The sequence below is a fragment of the Cyprinodon tularosa genome, unplaced genomic scaffold (assembly GCF_016077235.1).
Source record: "Cyprinodon tularosa strain WSP-4 unplaced genomic scaffold, ASM1607723v1 ctg124, whole genome shotgun sequence".
Classification (NCBI taxonomy): domain Eukaryota; kingdom Metazoa; phylum Chordata; class Actinopteri; order Cyprinodontiformes; family Cyprinodontidae; genus Cyprinodon; species Cyprinodon tularosa.
In genome coordinates this window covers 7,102-30,857 of record NW_024038048.1, presented here as the reverse complement: position 1 = coordinate 30,857, position 23,756 = coordinate 7,102, and the positions used below count along the sequence as shown (strand labels likewise).

Genomic DNA, 23,756 nt, shown 5'->3' with positions numbered 1-23,756 from the left:
ACACAGAACAGATGAAATCAACACTCTTCTGAGACCAGAGCAGCATTTTAAGGAGGGTATGGAGGGTAAAAATCTATTTATACAATTCTGTGTTTCCCTTCTATGTACAGTGGAGGAAATCCCAGAGCCAGACCAGAGGAGAGTTAATGCTCCAGCTTCTGTCATCTCTGCTCTTCATCCTGTTGACAAATGAAAGAAGCCCCCCACCCACAGTTTCCCTTAGCGTGCAGCAGACCCGGTGTTGGCATGTGTGTGTGCGTGTGTGCACTCTCTGTGGCCTCTGGCTTGACATGGACACCTGATGTGCAGGAGGTTAACAGATGCATGCATGCAGGCTGGTGTGACTATTAAAAGGTCGAACTAGTAGTTTCCTACTGCACGCAAGGACTCCCCAAGGAGAGGACATGCTGATCCCTGTTTTTTTCTGTTCATACCAGTTGATTTCAAACCCTGTACAAACAGATTTTTACCCCTACAGTACTATTTTAATAACTACCAACAAATGTTGCAGGATAAGGGAAATTCATAATCACATTTTGTTACCCGTGTACCATCTCTCAGCGCACTGAATACTATGTACACATTACTGTAAGAAGGCTGTTTTACACTACCATGTCATGATAAATCATCCTGATTTGCAAAATAAAAAATGATGCAGGTAAATCATGAAGAGCCCGTCAAAACATCAGCATCAAAAGGAAGCATCGCTACACTTGCAACATGTTTCAAGGAATGCATAGAAGGGCAACAGGCTTTTGCTTTGGTTTGGCTATAACAAGGGCAGATTTCATTGGAGTTTTCATTGGTTTAATTTCCATTTTGTCTTATTCCAGTTGTTTTTGGATGTATTTGTTGAGTTCTTATGTATTTCTTGTTTACAGTCTGTTGCCCCCTTGTGTCAGTCTCCTTCCCCTTGCTCCCTTCTAGATGCTTCCATCCACACTTGCTTCTTGTCAGTTCATTAGACTAGTCTTTGTTCTGTCTCCCATATATATTCTCTTTGTGCAGTTATTTCTTGATCCTCATTTGTGTTTTCCCTGATATCTTCTAGTTTTTGATTTTCTGTTTTTTTGTTATTTTTGCCTCAGTCGCCACCTTATTGAATAATAAAATCTGCAAGAAACCACAGATTCCATCTCTTCATTTGGGTCTTTCAAATTCCCCACTCAACCCGAGACCCAATGCTTCTTTGGCAATACCTACCTGAAAAGTAGCAGACATGTTGGACAACTCAACCAAGGATTGCTGTTAAAAATTTGATGCAGTTTCAAAGCCAAGATAAAACCATGCAGCTCTTTATTGATACTTGATTTAACAATTGGCCAGAGCCCTATCTTCAACATTTTTTGAGTAAACTTTGCTATAAGGTGTTAGGGATGTTATCAATACAGTTTAGAGCCTTTTCTACAGTCAGTCTTTCTAAAAATGGACCCTACTCATAGTCTTCCAATTCACACATTCTCTGGACCTATTTTTTATGCTACATGGGTCATTTTTAACTCCTATTGGTGTTAAAAACAGAACTTAAAGACATTTATTTCCAGCCATCAGTTGAATTTCACTGAAATAGAAATTTCAAGCTAACACTTAATGTCTTTTATACTCATTCATGTCTATTACTCTAAAATAAACAAAAAATATGAAAGCATGGTCAGAAACTTTCCAGTCCTTTTTTTCTTCCTTCATCACTGGTTCAACCTCTCACTGTGGAAATTAGCCTTTTAAAGTGCCCCTTTACAGTTCACACTGGAAGATTTTTGAGGCACAAAAGACTCTTTGATATTCAAAGGAAACTATGAAACACAACAGGCTTTCGTATTTCTCCTTTCAGTTTCTTTTTAAGGATCTGCTTGATGAGCTTTTGCTTTCTTCTTTCTCAAAAAGCCTAGAATTTGCTGTACTTGTCCATGTAAGTATATTCAACTGATTCGGGGAGCGTTTTAGTCACTAATGCTGAGCTGCCAGAACAATGAAGTTTGTCAGTGATTGTGATTGCCCTATTGTCAGTTCTAACCAGGAAAATGAACAGTCTCAGTTTTAAAGTTATAATTTTCTAAGTATACAGAGCAGTGATGACCTGAAAAATGGCTAAAGCTTTACTTAGTGTTTTGAGGAAATGTATGTATAACAGCGGACACGAAAAGTTCCTCAGCTCCCTGAGATAAATCAGCTCCATCTGGCTAAGCTGTACCTAAGGCCCCTTTTTAGAAGAATAACCTTGGTTAAGAGCAAAACTGTTCCCATTCCTTACAGGAATAAAACATAACAATTAATAAGTTTATCCTTTTATGTTGCCTTTTTAAAAAACAATAAAAGGGTAAAATTAAATAAATACCTTTGGGCATATAACTAAGAATTTATAAAAAAAAAAATATAGATGCTCTCGTTAATAATTCTCATTCTAAGAATAAAGTAAAAAAATATCCAGCCTGGCTCAGGGACTTTTCAAGCCCACATTTTCCTCCTTAAACATAATTTGATTAACTTTAATTTAATCAACACATTTCCACAGAATCGAGTTGCTGGTTTATAATAAAATAAAACAAAAAAAACAAGTGAATAGCTGGTTTTGGACTTTCTTAAAAGGAAGGGAATCTCTGTAGGCTGAACATCACGGAAGTAGAAGACAGACTTAAATAGAGCATTTTTTCCTGCATGGAGCCTCTGGGTTAAAAAAAGCAGCTGCATCACCTGCAGTTCCTCTTCTCCATGTGAAACATTGACTTTTCATGCATGGTGCAGCACCAGCTGGCAACCACGTAGGCCCCATGTGGTTAGAAGGGTGTCAAATGCCTGTTTGCCTGCCCACCTACCTGAAGCCCCCCTCTGGGTGAGTACACCTGCTCTACTCCCATTTCTCCTGACCCAGATGGGTCATGTGCTTAGTTTTGCTATAATACACCTTGTGATGGACTAATCGCTCCCATTAGAGCTACACTTCCAATGAAAACTAATTGTTACCTGTTAATGGCTTGCTTTGGGGTTTGTCTAGCAGTGTTGTGGCAACATGTTTTATATGCAATAGTTTTGAGTTACTGTGTTTCCTGGACGATGAAAGGCATCTTATTAATGTGTTTTTGTTTTAAAATCCAACCATTTCTTTATAACTCCATGATTTTTTAATTTGTGTATATACTTCAATCCCTTTTAATCATTTTTAATGAAATAATGGCTCCAACAGACACCTGGAGAACCATCAGACATCTTAGTCTGGAAGTGTGCAGTTCCAGGGACAGCTAAGATACTGCAAAGGACCCCTAAGCTTGAGATGAAAGAAACCACCCACCCCACCCATTAGTACCAGTCGTTTATAAAAAAATATGAACTATCTTGCATCACACTTTTAGCAAAAATAAATACTGTAGCCAGATTATTAATGATCTAGTAATAAAATACAGAATAGTAATATACATATAAAACATAAAGATTGTTTTAGTTAAACTTAAAAAAAACGGTAACATTTTAAACTAAAAAGTCCAGGTTAATTCATAATATGATGGGATACTGTATATTTCAGTGTATATAAACATAAAAATGTATTGCTAAATTTTTTTTTTTTGTAGATTTAAGGCTGCTTAATAGAAATACAAATTTATGACTTGCTCTCTTAAAACGACAGCTTTTATACATATCAAAATACATTGCTAATGTTGATATATTTTTATTTGGTTTTGGAAAAAGAAAAAATATGTTGGTTCAATATGTGGAAAATATTTGACTGATTCAAGTAAATTTTTAGCATTAATCACGTTCAGTCAAGTTTTTATTTTTTAATCTTTATTTTATGAAGTACCTCTACCTTTATTTTAAAATACATTTCAGACACACAATTACTAAAATAATTTAGATTCTTTTTTTTTTTACCCTGCTGTTACCCAGCTTAGAGAATTAGTTCAAGGGCACATATTGAACTTTCTATATCCAACAAAAGCTTTTCTATCATGGTGCAGAAGAAAAGTCAAGATTGGATAAAACCTTTTTGCTTGCTGAATTAATAAAAAAACACATTTTGTCCTGGCCTTTTGCATACAGAACAAAAAATCATGTCAGGCCTATCATCTATTGCTATGACGACACAGCCAGGGAGCATCTGAACTCATATTTAGCACTCTGCCATTGTGGCACTTTAATAATACAGAACACCTATTCTAATGTCACTTTTCCCAGTTTCATGAATAATCTCAACCAAGCGAATCCTCTCTAATGGTTTTTTGGGTTGTATTTTTTTATTTTCCTTCTCCTTCGTCTTCTCTCTGAACCAATCTTCCTCTTTCATCCTTCACTTTCCTGCTACACGGGGCACACAGAAGCTCTTTGCAATTACCCATAATGATGAATATATCCCATCAGATGCTGCCTGCTGAACTGTAACCCCAGACCAGCGTAACCAAATTGAACACTGAGAAATTTGACAGTTGACATTTTAAGTTTCCATTCAGTACGATCTATTTTATCTCGAACACAGTTCTTATTTTCATATTCCTATTGGTGGTAGGTTCTTACTGGGGTAAGAACCTACCATCATCGTAGACAAATGGCCATGAGAGACCTTTTAGGTTATAACTTGCTCGCAAAAAGAATGTTGTGGTGGTGGTGGTGTCTCTACATCTGAAGTAGACAGATCACTGTAGAGCTGTACTGTAGTAGTGTTTCCTGCTGTACATTAACTCTTCTGACATCTAATTTTTCAGGTTGAGTTCCATGTTGACTGAGCCTTTTTTACACCGGAATATATCAAGGATTTCTTTCTCTAACAGTTACTTCACAGGAAGCCCAATGCTTTATAAAGATATAATCCAAAAATCTGGAATTATTAAATAAATGAGATAACAGGTCTGTGATAGACTGATGACCTGTCCAGGGTGTCCCCTGCCTCCCTCCCATTGACAGCTGGGATAAGCATGACAAAAAATGGATGGATGGTTTAGATAGCAGGTTTGTAAAATTATGGAAATGAAAAAAATGTAGAACAAACACAGTAGCTACTCATCCCTGTCATTACTATAATATAATGTTCATAACTGTACGTTTTGTCTTCCACTCATGTGGTCCTGGCTGCGGGGGCGGTAGTCTTAAAGGAGAAGTTCACTTTTTAACACTTTAAGCCCATTTTCTGTAGTGTCCAGGATGAAATCGAATGATCGACACCAAAGTTTTGACAATTGGTCCTGTCTCTGCTTTTTGGCTCATTTAGAATCCACCCCTGGCTGCTTTAGAATGGCTTCCATAGAGCATGTCCGATAATGTCCTTAAAACAACCTTAAACGTTCTTTTTTTAAAATATGCTACTCACCGGGTCGTCAGCGCTGTTCAATGACTTTCCAAAAAAAGTTTCGTGAAGAAAAAACGTTCCTGTAGTGTTTTATTTTGCATTTTGTAAATCCCACTGAGTTCTGTTGGAATAGTCAATATTCCCCTGCCACCGGAAACGGAAATGGGGCCTGTTTACACAGTTGTAGTCTTTTCGCTTCACTCTGTGTACTCCGACGTCGAGGTGCAAAGGTCTCTGTTAAACACTTTAAAAAACTCTGAAAATGGAATACGAAAGGTGGATTCTTGATTCTCGACGTCGGAGTACACAGAGTGAAGCGAAAAGACTACAACTGTGTAAACAGGCCCCATTTCCGTTTCCGGTGGCAGGGGAATATTGACTATTCCAACAAAACTCAGTGGGATTTACAAAATGCTAAATAAAACACTACAGGAACGTTTTTTCTTCACAAAACTTTTTTTGGAACGTCATTGAACAGCGCTGACGACCCGGTGAGTAGCATATTTTAAAAAAAGAACGTTTAAGGTTGTTTTAAGGACATTATCGGACATGCTCTATGGAAGCCATTCTAAAGCAGTCAGGGGTGGATTCTAAATGAGCCAAAAAGCAGAGAAAGGACCAATTGTCAAAACTTTGGTGTCGATCATTCGATTTCATCCTGGACACTACAGAAAATGGGCTTAAAGTGTTAAAAAGTGAACTTCTCCTTTAACAGAGACTCACCTCTCCACAAACACCTCCTCCAGCACCTCTGGGAGACTCTTGAGGTATTCCAAGGGAGGCGTCAAGAGGGCATCAGAAAAGTCCTCTCCATGTGGAAGAGAAGCGGCTCTACTCTGAGCCTCTTCCAGACCTGGGTTGAACATTCCTTCCTCACTTCTCAATGAAAGTCAATAGCTCCACATTCCAACTAAAACCAGTTTTAGAGAATCACTTCAATGTCAACCAATGCTCTTTCTCTGTGCTCTCACCAAACTTCTCCCAGTCTCAAGTTTTTGAGACTGGGAGAAGTTGGTGAAAAATAGAATTTTCTCATTGCAGGGCTGAAACAAACTGCAGGGCTGAAACAAAGGACTAATTTGCTTATTGGTTAATTTGTTAACATTTATTAACTGACCAGAGGGATTCCTCACAGATTTTTACTGCCTTTTGTTGGAGCTTCTACCTTCGGCTCCTTAGTCTCTTCTTTCTTTCACCAGCACTTTAAAGATGCCACACAGATACAATGATATTTTCTGCTTAGATTTTTCATCACAAAGATTCTAAAATGTGAATAGGATTTAAAGCATATATACTTGACTACAAAGGTATCCAAAGCAATATTGCACCTATTATCTGAATCTATTGGAAACAATGTTATGGTAATATAATATAATCTAATTATAACTGTCCTCATTGCATTGCCATCTCTGGCTCTGCTAGCCAAACTGAACAGGTTAAGATTCCCCCGTCAGTTAATGTTTCCCTCCTCCTTATCATTTGGTGGAAATTTGGATTCCCGTGGGTTGGTGCTGATGTGAGCAGCTGTCTCTGCTGTGACACATACTGGAGATAAAGTCTCGGCCCTGCATTTCGTTGGTTGGACTCCTCTGTGCCCCTCACTCAATCTTTGTCTCCTTTTTTAGTGATCACATTCATTATCCCACAGTTGTCTTTTCTCCATCTCACAGGAATTCTCCTGGCTTTCTCTTTTTCCTTCAATTGTGGCTTTTTCAACTAAATAAATAAAGTACAGTCACAGTCGAAACTGTAAATGATTTACACCATAAATAATAATGACACATTGATACAGAAACACGTAAATTGAAAGCTGATATGGTTCCCTTAAGTTATTTACATTTATGACTTTCAAAAATGTGCTGGTGGGACTTTCTGACATCACATTACAATAATTTTTACCTGTGCCTTATTCATGAAGTTGTTTCGCCATTTTACAGTATGAGTGTCTATTGTAGACACTCAGAGAATGGAATTGTGTTTTCTGTACTATCCATATTGAGTGGCATTTTAATAAGAGATGAGTTTATAAATCTGTTGGCAGACAAGATAATTGTTTTGAAGAAAACATTCTAAAACCATCATTCTTTATTGAAAACATATATAAAGGCTTGTCCAATAGACTTTTTTGTTTGGGTTGGTTTTAACACACAACAATAAGGAATTAAGAAGAAAAAATAAATATATATTACAGTATGAAGCATTTTGAGCACAAAATCCACTAACCACTTTAATAGGAACATATGCTCAATTAACTTTTAAAACAAATTAGCCAAACATGTGACATCAATTCATTGGATTTAGGCATTCAAGGATGAAAAAGCACCAGAATGGGAAGGAAGAGGGATTTAAGTGATGTTGAACATGGCATCATTTCAGAAGCTGCTGATTCCAAAACCATCATTCAGATTTACAGAGAATGTTTGAGCTGAGAGGAAATAAGCAGTGGGTGAAAGTTGTGTAGATATTAATGCCTTACTGCTTTCAGGAGTTAGAAAGAAAATAAAGATTTGTTTAAGATAACAGAAAGACAACTGCTGCTTGCTACTAGAAATTAACTTTAAAACCAAGAGTATTCCACACCCAATGTATAGGTGGATACCCTCTCTGAATATACGACCTCTTGAACTATGAATCCCATGTACCTTAGCTGCTAAACCCTTTGCACTGGTTTGAGGTGGTAATATAATGTTGTGGGGGGCATTTTTTTTTTTTGACAAACTAGGCTCATTAGTGCCCACTGAGCAAAGTTGAAACACCACAGTAAACCTAACCACTGTATTGTTGTTGACATCTATTAAATTCAATTCATTTTATTTATATAGTGACAAATATAACGTTATGCTCTCTATGCTTTTTCTCATAGTAGCTTTGCCTCGTCTGGTGCTCTTTGGCTGTGACTCCATCCTGGAGAGAAATATCAGCTGTGCTGCTGCCATCAGCACCCTTGTTTATAGATGTTGGAGATTGGCCTGTTTTTCAGTGTAGTCCTGTTTCTCTGACTGTGACTGGGATGGATGTGCTCTCTTCATCCTCTGACATGGGAGTTGGCTTAGAGCTTGTCTGCCTGGCTGTGTGTTTCCTGGATGGGGCCGCCTTTTACAGTTGCTTTTTGTATCTCTGCTTCTGTCTCCTTGAACCCCAGTCGGCCTCTGCAGATGGCCGCTCACACTGAGCCTGGTTCTGCTGGAGGTTTCTTCCTGTTGAAAGGGAGCTTTTCCTCTCCACTGTCGCTACAAGCATGTTTAGTGTGAGGGATTGCATTTGAGTTAATGAGTCGATGCAATCAACTGGTTTTCCTTAGATAGATAACTTCATTGTATGATCTGGTGAACTGTAAAGTGCCTTGAGATGACTTGTTTAATGAATTGGCGCTATATTAATAAACTGAATTGAATTGAAGATTTAGCTGTCAGATGGGATATCTTACCAAACCTCTAGTGATACATAGAATAAGGTATGGTTTCAACATTGTTCTGTTTTAGCTATTAAAGGGTCTGTTTGCAGATAAGGGTCCTGCACGGCCAGCAGGTACCCACAGTAAGTTAGCTATGAGTTCAAAATAAAACTGTATTCCTGTGCCCATAGCCACACTCTGTAGTTATAATTAAACAAAAGATGGTGATTGGTTGATAGCACAAAAATATAATACAAGTATGATCAGATAACAGTATTTTTGTTAGCAATGAGCAAGGCAGCTTTACTTACTTGTCGCCAAAGGAGGATGCCTTGGGGTTTTTGTTCTTGTCATGGTAAATGCTGTTGACAGAGATATGTCCTGCACTGTATAAATTGTGAATTTTAGTCTTATACTATCTTTGTATGATTCAGACAGTTTTAAAAGGGGTTTGTTTTGATTGATGCATTATATGCATGGAGGTGTGAGGGTGTATTTGGGTTTGTGACAGAAAGAAAAGCTCCTTTGGCATTCAGCTTGTTTACCGCAGGTCATCTGGTAGCACAGTGCACACTGGCATATGAATGTGAGGCAATGTGCTTGCATGTCTGTTCCAAAGATAGTACAGTATAACCTCCTAAAGAAAATGAGCAGCTGTGTGTATGCATTGTGACCATGGTTTGGGTTCGCTATCTATTACTGACGGGTCTGGGTGGGGTTTTAAATGGGGATAACTGAGGATAAAACTGGTCGGGTCTTGATTCTGAGCCCTATGGGATGCAAGAAATCATCTGGATTTACAGTAATTGGTATTGGCCAAAATTAGCTTTCATCATTGGCCATTCTACCAGCACAACACAGCAATTTGAAAAGCTCTGTTTTTGTGAAAAGTGATGATCTTAAAAGTGATAAAATTGTTAGTCATGTCTGTGACACAAGAGAAAAAAAAGTAAAAATGCTTCAAAGATTGAGAAACAGATGGCCAAACTGCTAACAGGACACGATTGAGATGGTAGGTCTAAATAAAACATATCAGTAAGTGTTTTGAGGTAGATGAGTTAAAAAATACCAGCATATTAGATATTGGCCAAAATCTCCATTACCAGATATCCCTATTGAAAAGAAGACACACAATCCAAAATTAAAAGTTTCCCTCTACCAAACATCAATTTAAACTATCCATATTGATTTATTTAATCTCTGCATGTACAATTTTATATCAGAAAAATATATCAATTGTTTTTGTTCTTGCAACTGTTTTGTCTTCTTTTGGTTTTTCCCTATTTTAATGACTTCCCCTAAAACACAGAGTGCACAGTCATACTCCCTCTATGTTTTGTTCATAATAAACATTCAAGGGTTAGGGTTCAAGATGACAAACATTTATTTAAACCTGTTATATGTTTGGCTGAAACAGAACTTTGTCTGTGTGGGCTTGACAAGTTTCTTTAATTTTATTCTATTTTTTTCAAATTTAACACTTATAGCACATTCCCTCTTTGTTTGTTTCTGTTAGGGTAAGGGCTCCCTCGATCCCTCTGCTCCCCAGGGAGAGCGGGAGTTTCCATAGCAACTAGTATCTCTGCTTTTTCTATATATGTGGTCCTTAATTAACAGAATTGCTTTTATCATGCCTACCTTACTAAAGTTTATGCTATTTTTTCATTCTGATTTAGATTTGGCAATGTATTGACCAGCTCCACAGAGTTTTCAGAAGTTTTCAAGTTCTAAGAACTAAGATGGCTAAGAAAACATTTCAGCATCAACCTACAAAGGAAAATTTTATTATTCAGAGATTGTATTATTACAAGTAGTGTTGCACCGATACCGATACCAGTATCAGACGGGGCCCCGATACTGCCCTAAAATGGTGGTATCGGTATTAATATATCCTATTAAAGCATTATGCATGGTGTGGTTTTTACATGTCAGGTATGCCGGTCATTGACCTTGACCAAGGCACCTTACAACAGAACTGCAGTCAGTACATGGACTGGCATGGCTATCACTGCCCCTATAAACTGCATTTAAGGACAAATGCAGAGGATAGTCATGGTAGGCCACCTTTTTGATTTTATTTATTTTGCTCAGGCTACTCGTAAGCCCACAGCCCACCAAATGTTGAAAGGGCTATATTATTGCCATTTCTGTTAATATATAGTAGACATTTTACACATTCAGTAATAAACTGTCAATGGGGAAGGTATGGGGGGATGGTCATTTGAGAAGGGGGATGACTTTTATGATTTTTTTTAAGAAGGGAGATGCCATCCCCCTCAACCCAAGTACTTGTAACATCCTAATAAAAAATGATGATGCCCTGAATAACATTGTAGTAATTTACTGATTCTCTTGACTGACAGTAAGTAGGGCATTTTGTAATAACTTGTTCTGCTCAGCTGTGGCAAATTTGATGACTAATCACGGAGTTAAAAAAAATTTAATTAAGTTGTCATTCACTGCCATCAAGAGTTTCACACCTATAAGGATGTTTCTCACACTGTTCACTACTGTAGGGAAATAAGAAACTACTTGCTGCTGAAGAGTTGAAAAATAAGTCCACATTCGGCAGTACATGCAAGCAGAGGTTGACTGTCCTAGAGTAGCATTCGTCACCTGGGTTTCTACTAGTTTATCAAACCACTTACTTATTTTCATACATTTGCTCAAACAAATTCATTACTGGATTACTTTCCTTGCTATTGGGCTGTAGTCCTGCTCTTTTAGCTGTTAAATTAGTTATTGAGCTACGGATACTCTTTCAAGGGGATCAGCAAATGTTAATATTGCTTAAATTATTTCAAATTCATTACCCTCCTGAAGCCAATTCCTGATCCTGCTTTCATTATTAGTTTTTCAGAGAGAAAAGTAATAAATGCCTCCCACAATAAGCCTCTTCGTAGTCTTTTCATTCCTTCCTGCATGATCCCCCTTGTTTGCAGCGGAACTGTCAGGACACAGAGATTTGTGTTATTATGCTTTTCACTCTTGGTTGCTTGTAATATCAGGTTATTTAGTCATTATTGTGAGGAACACCAGAGGTTGAGGAATGTAACTTCAGTCCAAGGAAACTGCACTGAATTTAATTACGCGAAGGAAGATAGAAGTTAAAGGAAGCAGCTTGCAAAAACTTTTTTTGAATGTTTTGTTGAATAAAAACCCCAAACATCTTTATATTGTATTGGAATAATATGTAACAAAATTATGTAGAATTATGTATTAGATAAATGTTGTCACCTCTATACATTATTTGATGCAGCTTATATAAAACAACGAAGCTTGGGTTTGTGCCTTTAAGGGTTAAATGTTAAACAGTTATAAGAACTTTTGCAAGGCACAGGAGCAAACATTTTAGAGGATATCTATCCATTGTTTATTATCGCTTAAGTTGGAAGGACTGCAATTGACTGGTCTATCCCCAGCGGTCTTTGCAGAATGGAGACAGGATAAGCCTTGGATGGGTTGCTAGTCCAGCGTAGAGAAAATAGGATCGTTCCTTCGAAGATTAAATTGCTTAGACTGTTTTGTGTGTGTGTGGGGGGTGGGGGGTGGTTTGTTTGTTTGCTTGTTTTGACCTCTGAAGATTTTGCTCAGGTGGTGTGACAGTCTGGGAATCAAACAAACTGGCTTTTATTTTACTCTAAAATTAAAGTAAGTATAGTTGTAGAGCTGTTAGAATTCATGGCCTCAAACCTCAGACAGTCACTCTGGGTCCCTTAGCAAGACCTTTAACACCACAATGCCCCAAACACCACAAGCTGCTCATTGCTCCTTAAGGGATGGGTTAATGTAGAGGACAAATTTCCCTGTTGTGTAAAATTTAAATGACGAAAAAGAGTAAAAAAAGTATATGCATGCTTAATATTTGTATAGATTGTGATCAAACAATACGTTATCTTCCTATCCTTCCACAGCACAAGTGAAGGACCACCCAGGTATCCTGTTTATCTAAAGTGCCACCACATGTTTCTATAAAGAAAAACAAAAACGAAAGCTTGAACAGAGGGGCGAAGGGCGAGAGGGATGGCATTGACTCTAGGTCATTCTGCCAATGTTGGCTAACATTCAAAGGGCCATCAAGACTGATGACGAAGCTGCAAACAGCTGCAAACAGATGTTTTGTTGCCGTGGGTAACAGAGCAATGCTGTCTGACCTTTGCTATTTTTTTCACAGGGTAAGGACAAGCTTTGTTTTCACATGTAACTAATAAAGCAGAAATAATTCATATGTAACACAGCCACTCTAAACATAGTCATTATTCTGGGGCTAATTTCAGATACAGGCAGGCAGCATAACATTTTTGTACCATTTATGATTTCATTCCCACCAAGTCCTGTCTCCATAATGACACCAATTAAGGTGCATTAGTAATCTCAACATGCTGTCTTAAGTGACTGTAATGGCTTCATTATTTTATGCTTCCAAAGGTCTTAGTCCCAGGAGTGCAGCTAAGATGTCTGAGGCCCCAGAAACATGTTTGCCTCAGGGGTAGGCCCTTAGTGCAATAAGTTCCCCTAATGAGGCTTTTCTGCCTTCAGATTTCACCTTTTGCTTGTCTAATAAGATAGTGAATGTTTGTGTGCTTGTAAAATTAGACAGATAATATTTTTAATTGAGCTTACTTTTTAATTCAATGATTTATGGGGGCTTCATAAAAATACTAGAAGCACTTTTTATCTGGATTTATTTTATAAATCAAATACCCAATGCAGCATAAACTTAAAATTGTATTCCATGTGAAAATATCGTAACCTTTGTGCTTGTGTAATGCAAAATAAGTTCCTATGGAATACATAAAAGATTATGATTGAAACATTTCAAACTGGTCAAAATAAACTAATTGATTTAGATAAATTATTAAAAAGATTATTTTTTTACAGTCTTCCCCAAATTCTTTCCCTGACCATGTGTTATGCTACGTTCAGACCAGACTCTGCAAAAGCAGCAAAATCGCGTCTGCTGCTTCATTTTTGCTGCTTGTACCAGTTAGTTCTGACGCGCGGCTGAAGCAGCTTTGCTGCTCTGGCTGCGCGGTCCAAAAGTGTGTCTGACGCGCGTTGGCCGGAGCTTCACTATCCTTTTTCTGCCTTGCAGCTATATTTGCTGTGATCAGTGGGAATAAAGTAGTTTTAATATGTTTTTAAGTGAGAAAATACACCTGAAAACTTCATCAGTGCAGTCAGTTCATCCAGATTACAATCCTGCCTCCCAATATTATTTCTGTCGGAGCTGCTCAGACCCCCACATACCGGCGGTGCGCCGACAGAAGGAATCCATTCATCAGCAGCCTCTGGCCGGGTCGCCTCCTCGCGGTTTACCGCGGCGGCTGGTAGGTGTTTTTCATCTAAATAATCCGATCTGCAGGCACCAGAATAATAAAAGCGAACATATTCTGCCGGCAGATGTATATATTTTAAGTTAATTATGCGTTAATAAACTGTTTAAGAGGAGTAATCAGAGTGGTCTGTGTCATCAGCGCTGTGTCTCTCTCCCAGCCAGCTCCCAGATCAGCTTCTCTGATTGGTTGACGCGGCGCGTCGAGCAGCAAAAATTCAATTTTTCCATCTCGAGCAGCAACGCGTTTGCGGCGCGTCACGCGCGTCAGATGCTAAAACGTGCCCGACGCGCTGCTTCAGCTGCTCAGACGCGCTGCGCCTGCTGCTCAAAACGCGCCGCGGGACCTTTTGCTGCGCCTTGACGCGCGTCAACCATTGACTTTGCATGTAAACTCGCTGCTTCTGTCGCGCCAGCTGCCCCCGGTGTGAACGCAGCATTAGGATTGTCATGTTTGTTTTGAAAAATATTAGTTTTTAACCCTGACATTACATGTATTTTTGAAAATAAAGAGCTAAACAATACTATAGAATATGCTTAGGCTTTATAACTTTGAAAACCAAATGGTACCTCAGCTATGGCATTAATGGCAGTGAAACTCTATCGAAAAAAACAAAATTATAAGTATTATTGGAATAGAGAGTGTGAGCGGATAGAGACAGGTATCAGGTCATAGATATTGCATCTAATCAGTCTTTTGCAGTTTCACACTTTACTATGATTCAATGGGCATACAGGTTTACAAAATTAGAAACAAAAAGCAGATTGCATAATTTTATAAACCAATCCATATGATGCTGTATCACAAAAATGCATATGCAAATTAAAACATTAAAAACATTTACGGTTGGTAGGTCCAAGGCAAAAATCCAAAACTCAAATAACTCCAGTATTTTTCCTGATGCCAATACTCACAAATGACAGCATAACTTTGTGTTGTGAACTAATTTTACTTCTGTAAATGCGAGATTAGCTATATTATGTTAAGGGAGCTTCTTTTTTGTCATTTTAGACTAACTAGTCTGCTCTTATTGCTGAAGAAGTGACCTAAAAATAAACATTAATGAGGGCATTTATTATTGCTATAAGAAATAAAAAGCAGTCGCTAGAATGTTTTGGTACTCATCTGTTTAAATGGCCATAATACTGAGATGCTTTCTTTGTAGACGTTCTTTTTCCATTATAGTTTGATTCTCCTCCTGGGGCATCACATATTTAATAGTCAAAAATGATTATCTCACCCATCATTGATTTGGACAAGTATGGCCCGGTATAGCTGGTGCTGTAGGCTGTTGGACTCTGGACCACAGGGATGGATAAATGGATGGACAGCTGCCAGGACAAAACCCTGCTGGTAAAGTTCCTGGAGCTGCTCAGGCAGCTCTCGCACTGATGAGAGACGCAGCGTCGAGGTCCCACCTGAGAGAAACAGAGGTAAGAAAGATGAATGATGAAAAAGTATGTGATTCTAAAATTTATATTACAGTTTTTTGGATTACAAAAAAAAGTCTTCATTCTGTCTGGTTTTCTGTTTGGTCGTATGGTTGTAGTTATTGTTGCTTCTTCTCTTCTGATTCAAAACAAATCATGATTATCTACAGCAATCTCTAATTCTGTAAATAAAATGAGTCCCCGTGGTAAGAATACTGCAATCTTGCCATGGGGAAAGTTGAATTTCCTGTTTAATGCATTCATTTTAAGTCGTTGTTTATTTTCCATTTAGATTTGCGTACAGTGCAACAAAATAAATGTTGTTTATATTAGTTTTTCCCTTAAGCAACTTCTTGTGATTTTCCTTGCTATTTATTTATTTTAGTTCCTTTAAACATCTTTCCAGCTGTTTAAAATATTCTTGATTTCTTCATTTTCTTTTTTTCCAGTTATCCTGGAAACAGAGGCCCTAATATTAAATAAAAACCATTATCGCAAACTTTTTATAATCCCATTAATCTGATAAGAAGCATAAACATTGATATACGTAAGCTAAATATGATATCAAAAACAAGATGTGTTAACACTTCCTGCTGATATTCAAAGATAACAGTGTTTACAATCTAACTCAGAAATGCCATCTCTGAATTTTACTCAGCAACAGATATAATCACAGGAAATCGATAATATGAGTTGTAATTACGTAGAGGCAGGGAGTTCTTTTTGTTCTAGGCTTAAATTTAAGAAAACACAAACAATTAACTTGAGACTTTTAAAAACACAAACATGTGCCCCTATAAGCTTAGGCTACATCTTTAAAAAGACTTAAAGCTCATAATTTCAAGAGGCACATTTTGTAGGCACAAAGTCAGCTCATTTAATGTGTGTCTCTACATGAATGTTCTCAATAAACCTGAAAATGCTGTGCAATGATGTTAACAAGCCTGAAAAAGAACACTGGACAAGCCAGGCACACAACAGTAGGCAGGCACCATTGTTGTTTTCATTTTCTGAGTGTGATGCATGCGTGTTTGTTCAGAGGCGGGCCGATGATCTAAGCTTCTCTGATAAAGTTGTGGCGCTGCAGTGAGTATTTTCAGTCAGCGAGTCATCTAGCTAAAAACAATGTTTGTTTACTGACCCCAACATGCCAGCCTCTCGTGGGTGATACTCTGGTTTGGTCAAGTATTTTAACATTCAGACCTGAGCTTGTTTTTGTGTGGACCTTAAAAGGTGAGTTTCTTTGGTTCAGCTCAATGTTGGTTTAGTTTTTTTTAGTCCCAACACAAAGTTTGAGTTAATGGAAGAAAGAGAGAACTGGTGTTTTAGAGCATTTTGATTGGTTTGGTCAAATAATCCTGAACAGATGTTACACCCTTGGTCTGCGTAATAGTGGTGAAAATATTACAAATTTCATACAGCATTTCTAATATTTGTATGTCAGTTCAGGCTGGTCGAGGACTTTTTTTCTTTTAGGGGTTTTTCATTTTTCTTTTTTTTTTCATCAGAAATATCCGGTCCTTCTTGGAAATGTCAACTTTGGGATCAAAATAGAAGAAGGTGAACAAGCATTCAGCTTAACACCTAAGTTAGATTTGTTTCTATTATTTGCCACTAATCCTGCTGACTAGTGTACCCCATTTGAAATGAATATTTAAGGATTTTTTGTCTTGTTTTGGGGGATTAGAACATTGTTCTTCATATCAGTGAGAATGGGTAAAAGTCCCAGCTTCATATGGCAGCAGCTTTACATTACTTTCTAAAACCTTTGAACTTGGCCAAGGCTGTGACCTCATGTGTGATGAAATGGGAAGAACTGCAGCATCCGTTTATCTATATAGTGGCACTTCAAAAGAGAAACAGAACCAAATAATTTCACTTTAGATGCTATCTACTGTATATACAATCTAATCTAGTCCATAATCCCTGTAGCAACCTCAAATTCATTCCAGTACAAATAATTGTCTTTATAAAACAATAAACATTGATGATTAGTTGAAATCCTGCAGCATGAAATAGCTGATGAAGGACTTGAAGGCATTCAGCAAAAGCTATGTTGACAAACCACGCAAAGCTTAAAGAGGTGCACTCAGGTTACAGTATATACCTGAATAATAGATATACCAAGTATCTGTCCGGATGATGTTTAAAGACCTCAAGGGGCACAATGAGTAGACATTTACAGACATGTCCTGATTGCCAGGGCGGCACCAGGGAACTGTTAGACAGCAGAGGGACAAATACAGTAGCTACATAATAGAGCCCAACTACCCTGCCATGCCATGTGGAAAAGCAATTTACAGCAACTCTAAGTTCTAGTGGATCATCCCCAAAGTCTCCCATCAGGACATTAAGGAAAAAGAAATTTAAACACAAACAGAGACACAGCATCCAGGTAAGAAATATTTAATATAAATAAATGATAATACGTTATAGGCTAAAACCTAATAAACGCAAATTAAATACATCAAAATAATCTTCCCTTGTATGTGCATTGTTGATGAGCCCTGAATTTAATCTTGTCTTGAGTAGTCTTGAGTAGAGACAGAAAACTACTCTGTTTATTTCCATCAGTCAATCTATTCATTATATTTATTTGTACCTAGACTGTAGAGCCTAAGAAAAGCATAATAATTACTAGTATCAGTATTATTAAGGATGTTTACTCAACCAAACATTCATTTAGCGGTGAGTTCTGTATACTTCTGCAGCTTAAGCTCCCATTTCAGTGAGCACCAAGGTTCACAAAGTATTTCAACTACTCCTTAAGCCTTATGCCTCTTTTTTTTTTTGTTATTTAACCTTTATTTAACCAGGAAAACGAAAAAAAAAAACATTTTCAAGGGAATCCTGGCCAAGTGGTAGCAAAGTTACGTACATGTTTTTGAAAATGTTTATACTGGATTTTGAACTTCTCTTCATTATTTCCCTAACTGTGCTCGCTTGGTTAGCTAATTTCCTCCTCGTTTACCCCCGGCGTGCATACGCAGTATCTTACCTGCTAACAAAATAACCAAACAAGCATAAAACACAAAAATAACAAACACAGGGATACGCCAGCAGGACAGCAGGAAAAAGATGTTTTATGCAACCACAGTAAGCATTTAAAAAGAATGTCGGATAACATGAATTTGCCCCTTTAAGTCAGCAATATTAGTACATTTGAATGTATGGTAATACGTTTCTGAGTTTTAGAAAAGGAAAGGAAATGGAAACAGGGAAATCCTAGACGAACCACTAACTATGTCAAAACGAAGATTCTGATTGTGAGATTTTGAAAACTAAGCGTTAGCACTTCATCCCAGAAGCACGATGGCAGGAGTCCACAGCTCACTGTAAGTGGTAACATTTACTGCAGGCCAAACAGCTAGGGTTCATGAGAGAGTGCCAAGACAAGGAGCTGCATGTAGCACGGGGGGGTGGGGAAGTCTGGTTGTCTCTACAAGCTGTCACAAGACATGGGAAATGCTGCAAAGGCCAATTAGAGTCAATGAGGCTATGCAGATGAAAAGTACCAATGCGTGGGAAAAGTCATTGTGTTAAAGTTCAGCAAGAGGTCAGTGATTGTGCAAATAAAGCTGATAATGGAAAGGTTTGTATGTTTTTGTGTTACCAATTGACTTTTAGATAAAATAAAACTATAGCAATCAAGAGTTCTTAGCAGCCCGAATAGTTGAATGTTTTTGTATTACACTATCCTTCTAAATGTTACACAATTGATCTGTAAGAAAGCAGCCTCTGAGTTGTTATCAAACATCAGTATTAAATTCATGAACTCGTGGCATAAAAGGTCATTGCAAAGTCTTTTTACTTCTATTCCTACGATGCAACCCTGAATTAATCATATTCAACTTTAGATCAGTTATTCCTTCTTTGTTCTCACAGTCTGGGTTATATGTGTGAATGTTTTTATAGAGGCCATTCAGCAAAACTCTTGGGTTTGCAAACCTCTTTAGAAAGACTGTTTTAACTGTTTTTTATGCATCAGTGATTTTTTTATGTCACTGTTTTGTACTACACAAAATGCTTTCATCACTTGGCACAAAGACTACAAATTAACAAAAAAAAAAAGCAAAAGTACATATCACTTTGGCTTGATCCTTAAAAGAGAGACATTCAAGTCACCAGCTCTTCCTCCAACTACAACCACAGTTGGAAGGAAGAAACAGTGAAGGATAAGATTACCCTGAAACTGCTGGGAAAGTGCAAAGTAAGTGTTAGTATTTCAAGTCAGGGATCATAAGGCCTGCACTTTTTTTATTTGGTTATAAATGGTTCTTTAGAGACTTTAGAGACTTTCTTGGTTGAGCAAGAAAATATAAACCACCCAGAGTTTCCATGCATGCCTGCATGCATGTTAATGAAGGATCAGTGTCAAAGATTAGTGTTTTATTAAATTTGATTAAAGTAGAAAAAATGCAAGTTCTTAAATAAAAGCATGCTAATTTTGCATTGTAATCTCAACCAAACATTGATACATGTGTTGGTCAGTATTTTATGCTCAACTGGGTCATGAAACACTAATAGGATACCTCCATGGATAAAATGGTTGAATTAAACACGCAAAATACATCTGCAATCTAATATGCTTAGTTTGAAAGAGGTATTAATGTTCTACTGATTTGTCTTTTTACTAGTAATCTAGTGATCACAGCTGTGGGTCTTGGGGGACCGTCTTTTTATTGGCATCTTGCATGGACCCTTTGATGCAGTCTCAACTAAATCTCATCTTTGTGACACTGCAGTTTGCAACACTGTTATGTAGTGCGCTACAACCCCGGCGTTACATAAAAAGGGGTTATCTGGAACAACTGTACTTGTGCCAATCAGGAGGCAGCTTTTCTGAGCAGTGGATACAGAGCTGATTCGCTCTGAACTTCTCCCGGCGGCTATAAATCCTGAGGTTTATGGTGAAACCACCAAAGTGAGCACATGGAAAAAAAAATCATATGCTGTTCCCTCGGGGCTGAGCGATTTCTTCGGCTAAAAATACTCCTGCAAAATTTCTCAATCATGCTCTATCCTACTGCGCCACAATGTAGAAGCTTTAGAACTTAAAAAGCATGGAGGAATTAACACAAAGAAATAGGCCGCCACTGAAACGGGTGAAATGTATTCGTCTTCTCCCCCCTTGATCATCCTATTTTTGCTTTATCCTGTCTCTCTCCAGCACTGCCTGCCTTCAGAAATGGATTAATCCCTCTGTGATCGGTAATTTAGATTTTTTCTTACCATCTTATTTCATTTCAGTATGACATGAACACCCCTTCGTTTTTCCTGAGGGATTCTCCTGCACATCTAAGGGTTTCTGAGGTGATAGAATCTATGAGGAAAATGAAACTGGTTTGCTTGCTCATAGATACTCTTGGTTAAGATGAGCAAATAAGGAATAGTTTCAATTAGGCAGTGGTAATGCACCCGCTGGCAACGTCTTAAGTTAGTCTTAATCACTGTGTGAGCTCCTTATAATCTCGTCCAGAGGCCCTTAAATACACAAGTTCTACATTTATTTATCACACAAGTTTATTCATCATGCTGTGCCCTGAGCAAAGTGTCGCCTGCTGTTGATTTACTCTGAATCTGATGCTGTTGTAAGGATGTTTATTTTGCCCTAAAATCATGTTATCCCAGGAGAATTTGTTTGTTTGTGGAGATGAGAGTAAATGACCTGCTCAGTGTAAGTGTCAGTGTTGTTTTTAACAGCAGATATTCAAATCTCATGAAGGACTCTCTGGTCGATGAGGGAGTCAGCCTGGTAAATCTTACATGGCAAACTGGCACCCAATTACTTCACTCCATCTTTTTTGTTTACCTTGAAAGAAAATTCATGTGCATATCAGCAGAGAAGAGCTCTAAACGCAGAAGAACAAATCACTACGTGACAAATAATGGAAAAGAAAGGGAAAAAGGAGGAGGGGTGGGGGGGTCTTCTGGCTGTCAACCAACAAATTGGTTTTCTGGAGACTTGTGTTCGTGCAAAGCCATCACACAGAGACAAGCATTAAAAAGAGAGGAGCGGGCAATACAGAGTGAATGTCTGAATGAATGGATGAAGAGAGAATGCTTGTCGTACGTCCAAAAGGAGGTATTTTCTAACTTTTCTATGCAGTTATCTTTTGAGCTGTAGAGAAATTTGCAAGGTGCTTTTGAGAATTTCCTTTCACCACTTCACCCTTTTGTAGTTTTGGTCTATAACAAAAAACTTTGTACCAACTGTGCATCAATTGTCACCACCATCTCCTATAGGATCAGGCACTATTTTAATGGAAGCAGACATTTAATACTAAGTAGCATAAAATCAGCTTTGTTGTTGTTGCCATATATTCAAAAATGTAATTTCCTCTTTAAATCATGAATTCAATCGCTACAGCTTTATATAAAATCACTTAAAAACACCCCGTGTTACCATGAGGTGTGACACATACATCATAAAAGATGCCATTAAGCACTGCATAATAAAAAAAAAAAAACAGCTTTTTTGCATATCTATAATATCACCTTGATGGTACTTAAGGCCTTGGGGGAAATCTTTAGTTAAATCATGCTTCAAAAGTGGAACTTTTTTGGGAGGTGTGAGGGTGCCATTTGTTTGGCATAAAAGTAGCAGAGAAAGAGAATTTCATCAAGCGGTACTTTTCTCCTTCAGGACTGAACAACACAATGTCATAGATGGGACAATGAATAATGTTCTCTATCAGAAATTGCTGGCATGGAATTTGTACCCATCAATTAGTGCATTAAGCAAAAGTGCCTTTGGGTTGTGCAATCGGACTATGATCTATAGCCTAAGAATTTTCATGCAATTTTTTTCACATTCAAAACTATTTTACTCACAAACAGACAGCACTTGGTACCTCTCTAAAACAGCTGAAACTGATTTTTAAACCAGGCTTGTGCAAAAAAGTTGTAATACAGTTTCCACTGCGGAAAGGTTACTCAAATGCTTGGATATGTTTTATCTTCATGAATAAAATCACACTTTGCATTTTCTCAGGTTATCATTGTCAACTGATACTAATTCTAAGCAGGAATATGTCTGTCATGGAAAGAGTAGAATCAGTTCAAGAATGCTTAATTTCTCACAAGTGAAATTAAATGTTGGATTAAGTTATAGAGTTACGTTCATTGAGTTGTTGTCCATAAAGTTTTTTATTGAATGGATAAAACACATAATACTGCATTTCCAATGTTCTTACTGGGTTCTTGTTTTTCTAACTTTTTTCTATTTCTCATAATGACTGATAGAAGAGATGGCTTGAATTTATTCCTACTTTCTCTCCTCTTTGCTCCAGTTCTACCTGCTCAACAGTTTCTCTTCAAATAAACTGGGACACGCTGAAGTGTTGTATAAACTTTTGAGAAGTTAAAAAGCATTCCCAGGTTTTAAAAACCAACTTGCTATGGTTATGCATTATAACAAATGTCCAATATTGACAAAAGTTTTTTCAGCTCCGCAGCATCCAACATTAGAGGAAAAACTAAACAAACACACAAACAAATAAACAAACAATAAAACTTTGATCCACAAACAGCAACAAAAAAAAAATCAGGGAAAAAAAACACAATATCAAACTAACAGAGCTTCTCTAATGGCCAAAAACTTAAGTAGAGCAATTTGTATTTTATGCAGAGTAGACTTGAATTTTTCTGCGCATGCGCGAATCGATATACATCCGGGTGTCGATAAATAATGGACTTATGGTACTAAAACTACTTATTTATATCCTCAACCCATTAAAGAACACTAATACACATCTGTAAAAAATGTTTTATTACTTTTGTGAGGCAATTTTTATGCTTTTTACATCATTAAACTCCTTCTCTGACGTCATCATCAGACATGCTCAGAGCAGTCCGGCAAAATACGATTAAACTATGTTTATCTGCATTTTAGTGGTTTCTTTCTTTAGATCACGCACTATATAGCATAAGGTTAAAACAAAATGAAAACATAAAACTCAAAAAGATTAGATTTATGTTTAAATCCAAAGCCGAAAAAGTTAGCCACCGGAAAAAAGCGTAGGATCCCATTTCCAGTGCAGATCGGGCACAGATGAGTGATAGAACAGAAAAGATTTTAAGGCCTTTATTTTCTCAGGAAATACATTATTAACCTAGCGTGTGACCAGGGCACCCTGCCTGTAGCTCAAAGTAAGAGCATGGTCCCACGAGCACTGTCATATTTATTCATGCAGTTTAACATAACCATAGAGGGATTTTTTTAATCTTAGATCTATTTTGATCCAGTGTTCTTGTGTAATGGACATGGAGAAATGTTCAATAACATTAAAATATTAGTATAATTATTTCCTTGTTGTTTGGTA

General features: G+C 37.5%; 1 protein-coding gene across 1 annotated transcript in view; it reads right to left on the bottom strand.

The window, feature by feature from the left end:
- Window positions 1–15,420, bottom strand: part of LOC119777512 (raftlin) — a gene marked incomplete at its 5' end in the record, with an annotated part of 100,269 nt that extends 84,849 nt beyond the window's left edge. Inside the window, one exon of the mRNA XM_038276417.1 lies at window positions 15,243–15,420. Coding sequence (XP_038132345.1) covers window positions 15,243–15,420 — 178 coding nt within the window. The remainder of the gene's footprint in view (window positions 1–15,242) is intronic.
- Between the last annotated feature and the right edge of the window lie 8,336 nt (window positions 15,421–23,756).